This window comes from Triticum urartu, chromosome 5A, assembly GCF_056163025.1.
Source record: "Triticum urartu cultivar PI428250 chromosome 5A, HENAU_Tu73, whole genome shotgun sequence".
Classification (NCBI taxonomy): Eukaryota; Viridiplantae; Streptophyta; class Magnoliopsida; order Poales; family Poaceae; genus Triticum; species Triticum urartu.
In genome coordinates this window covers 294,797,131-294,801,120 of record NC_141877.1, presented here as the reverse complement: position 1 = coordinate 294,801,120, position 3,990 = coordinate 294,797,131, and the positions used below count along the sequence as shown (strand labels likewise).

The 3,990-nt window shown below is 48.4% G+C and overlaps 1 protein-coding gene across 1 annotated transcript; it reads right to left on the bottom strand.

Annotated features, from left to right (window-relative positions):
• Window positions 1-328: 328 nt before the first annotated feature.
• On the bottom strand, window positions 329-3,536 carry AILP1 (aluminum induced protein with YGL and LRDR motifs). The gene is made up of 4 exons (XM_087525910.1): window positions 3,226-3,536; window positions 1,058-1,298; window positions 741-971; window positions 329-628 (listed from the first exon to the last, which is right to left on the bottom strand). The coding sequence occupies exons 1-4, from the start codon at window positions 3,426-3,428 to the stop codon at window positions 593-595; spliced, it is 711 nt and encodes a 236-aa protein (XP_087382036.1). The 5' UTR covers window positions 3,429-3,536; the 3' UTR covers window positions 329-592.
• Window positions 3,537-3,990: the final 454 nt, after the last annotated feature.

Genomic DNA, 3,990 nt, shown 5'->3' with positions numbered 1-3,990 from the left:
AAGTGCCGACGGGAGGTGCGAGGTGGTTGTGGTGCCGGCTTGATTTGGGTGGCACCGACATCGATGCAATGTGACTTAGGAAGAGATGTGATGCCGGGGGAGGTGGAGATTCATCTTTGATAATGAGCCGCAGCTGAGCAAAATAAGCAGCGGCTGATGCGATGAGTATAATTTTTTAGGGGTCAACCCGGATAAAGGTTCGACTAGGTCCGGTTTAACTCCTGAAAGTTAAACTTTTAATCATTTAACCGGCTTTGAGGGATGACTAGAGATGCCATAGGTGCACCTACATTTACTTAGCCCCATGGTACAGGCATAACAACAGAGATCGAGAAAGCCTTTTTTAGATGGAAAGGAAGAAAGCTTATTTGCTACTGCATTAATTGTTACATCCAACTGAAGACGGCCGGTCTTGAATCCACTGCGAGAATTTGAACAGCTAGAGATACAGATGATCAGATACACAACCGAACAGTTCACATAAGATCACAAGAGAGTAGCACACGCGCCTTGTTGCATTATATTACACCACCACCATCTACACACGAACGGCGTTGCCTGCTTTGCCCAGCGACGGAGACGGGAGAATCTCCTACTGAAGTGCCGCGACAACGGTAGATCCTTCCACCTGCACAACGAACAAGTTCAGATAGGTTAATTTAGCCCAAGTCTTCTTTTCCTCGTGACTATTATTCCTTCCAAGCTACATTAATAAGAATCATCAAAGTGCCACATCTTACCATGAAGGTTGCACCACAGATTTCCTCCTCATCTGCAGGCACAGCGGTGACCTTGTTCTTGGGATTCTCGTACGACTTGAGGCCTCCAAGAGCGTTCCAGTAGAAGCAACCTTGCGGGAAAGGCGCCAGTGACTTGCCGCAAGATCCTTTCAGCAGGTCGATGTCGTCGGAGAAGGCGACGCAGCCGTCGGCCGTGATTCCCCAGAAGAGCGGCACCTTGCCCTCCGGGTCCTGATCGATCAACACCAACAAAATTAGCAAGAAAGCACGGTGACTATAAACCTCCCCGCTGGAAATTTAGACTTGATCGAGCTTACGGATGCGACGAGGAGGGAGGAGGTGGACTTGTCGAAGAGCACGAAGGCGTAGCTGCCGGTGAGCTGGGAGAGCATGAAGCTGGCGGGGTAGGGGGCCCTGTCCCTCAGCGTCTTGTAGGCCTCGATCACGAGGAGCACCTCGTTGCCGCCCTTGGAGAGGCCGTACTGCTGGCTCAGCCGCCCCAAGTTGTCCAGGACTCCCTCGAACAGGCAGAAGATCTCATCCTTTGCAGCGAAAGACCTGGATCCACAAACAAAATGCTTGTTAATTTTTAGTACTACTATACATGCTCCATTCTCAGTGAGTAAAAGCATCCTGAATTTAATTATTTTTGCAGGGAGCAGATGGTCTAACTCATCTTGCAAACAAAAAATACTCCTAATAATAGATGGTCTAACTCATCACAAGCACATGTCCGTTGAGAATGCAAAATTAGGTAAAGCATCAACGACTTAGTACAAAGAACGCAAAGAACACCCAAAACTTGTTTCAGAAAGGTGTAGAAATTCCTTGGATGCTACTCCTTTAGTGCATCTGCCTAGTACAGGATAAGATAAGATCAAAGGACAGCCAGGCCCTACAAATGATAGCAGCGAGTAGACGAAAGAGACCGCCGTATGGGCCACAGGGTCCAGCTTCCCTTTGTTTCTTCCGCTCTCTGTGGGAATCTAAACCGGGTGGAAAATTTCCTTTTTCTGTGGAAATTTTCCTAGTAATAGCAACTGACTGCCAAAAACACTACTGCTCCCTCAACGGCTCAACCAATAACCAAAACAAATACTCTACTAACTAGCATAACACAACCACAAGGATCTTTGCTCTAGTAGCACCCGTTTAAATTCAAGTTTGCTCAAATGTTGTCACTGTCACAGTCTGATGGTTTATTCATCCATAAGCTCGTCACGTCAACAACAACAATAGTATTACCAATAGTAGATCACTGGCTTGTGCCTTTTTTTTTCTTATTAAACGATAATTACTGTCCTGCTGAACCTTTGTTCGCCGCCTAACGAAGAATACTAGGCCCGTTTGTTGTCAAGTCAAATTAATGGACACCACGCCTTTGGAAGGTGGCACGATGTTGACCTGCAAGTTGCCAAAGATGTGGTGGCGTTTTTTCGTCTGCATACGTGACAGTTTCTATGCCAACATAGCAATCGACATCTTTTTGTTTTTGATTGATTTTTTCTTTACACTGCCACCTACCATTACACGTAGGGTAGATGAACAAAACTGAAAAATATCCCGGGCCCCAACTGGGAGGCAGGAATTTCATGTTGAGAAAAGGGTCAATTGCCCCAAGATCCGTGATATCCGAGTAAAAAGAAATTGTGTATTCCAAACGCGGCCAGAAACTACTCCCTCCATCCCATAATATAAAAAGCATAGTGTCAAAAAATGCACTTATATGGGACGGAGGGAGTAATTTTTTTGTGGCGAGCAATATTCATCAACGTATAACTCTCTGTCGCGATCACGAGCCGCGAACTAGGCCAGTGAGATACCACTACAAGCGATAAACTAGGAAACTAAGTTTTTTTTTTGAGGGGAAACTAGGAAACTAGGTTGGCGGCTAGGACCATCACCTAATGGAATGGACTGCGAAGGTTGCATTATTGCTTGCTTTAGTCTTCGGAAAGCAACACCGCCCTTCTAATAAGGACAGGAAATTGTCGGATTATTGATATCACAACGAGACGCGTCCCATATGGAAATTATTATCGGAAACCACGGTGCTTATTAGCTACTCCCTCTGTTACAACCAATACATACTGCCGTGTGAGGTGGTGTGATATGATTGTGACTAGTAGAGCCCACCTTATCATCTAGGCGGGCGCTAAAAGTCATCCGCAGCATGCGAGAGACATGGCAGGTGTATGTGGCGGTAACGTTTTTGACACTGGACCGTGGCTACCAGCTAACCTCACCATCACGAAGCTTCATCACTAACTACAGAACAAAAGCAGAGCAAGTGGCTCTGTTTCTAAGGAAAAGTGGAACAAACGATCTATACGATCAATCAACCGTCCGTTTCGCTCGATAAAAGATCTATATGCATGCACAGAGATCAATCGATCTCGAATCCATGGATCCTGCGAGTATTCAAGGAAGAGAAGCTTGCTCTCTCCGAGTAGATTAAGCCGCAAAGACGGTGTATTGTTATTACCTTGGGAGGAGGAGGGACTGGTTGGCGTGGGAGTAGGCGAGGTTGCCCAGCGATCCCAGCTCCACGGACACGGCGGGCTCGGCGCCGGCGAGGAAGCGCTTCACCAGCTCCGACGCCCGCGTCTTGGGCGACGGCGTCCGGCTCCCCGCCGCCACCAGCTCCGCCGGCACCTCCACCACCTCGCCGCTGAACACCCCCAACATCTTGGCTCAAGCAAACTACACCTAGCTAGCTAGGTAAGGTATTACAGGGTCAGTTGCTGATTGTGGCCTTCCTCACTCCTTGGATAGTTGGACGGGTGAAAGGGAGGAGGGGGGAGGCGCTGGTTATATAGGCCCGGGAGAGTGGCAGAACCCAGGCGCAGGGCCCCTGGTTTGCTTAACCACCTGGGGCCCACACAGCGTACGTATCTTTCCTTGTGTGCTTAATTTAATTTTACGGTAAACCGTGGCCGGACTTCCTTTTGGTTAAGCTTACTGCGGACGCATCTCGTGCACATGGAGGTGTCATGCGTCGACGCCCTCTTTCTGCCGGCACGTACTGCTCTACTAATCGTGCCTTACCGTCTAACCCGCACGAGTTCGCGTACGAGAGTGCACATATTGGACACGAAGGCAGATTTTCCTGAAGCAAAGTTGGAACTTTGGTGCTGCCGTGGGGAATATAGAAACGATGGGCTGCAAGTTTATATCATTTTTTCTGCAGCAAAGGTGCGCTCTCGTGTGGACAACCCCGGGGCAGCCCGCATCGAGGAGAAGAAACGGA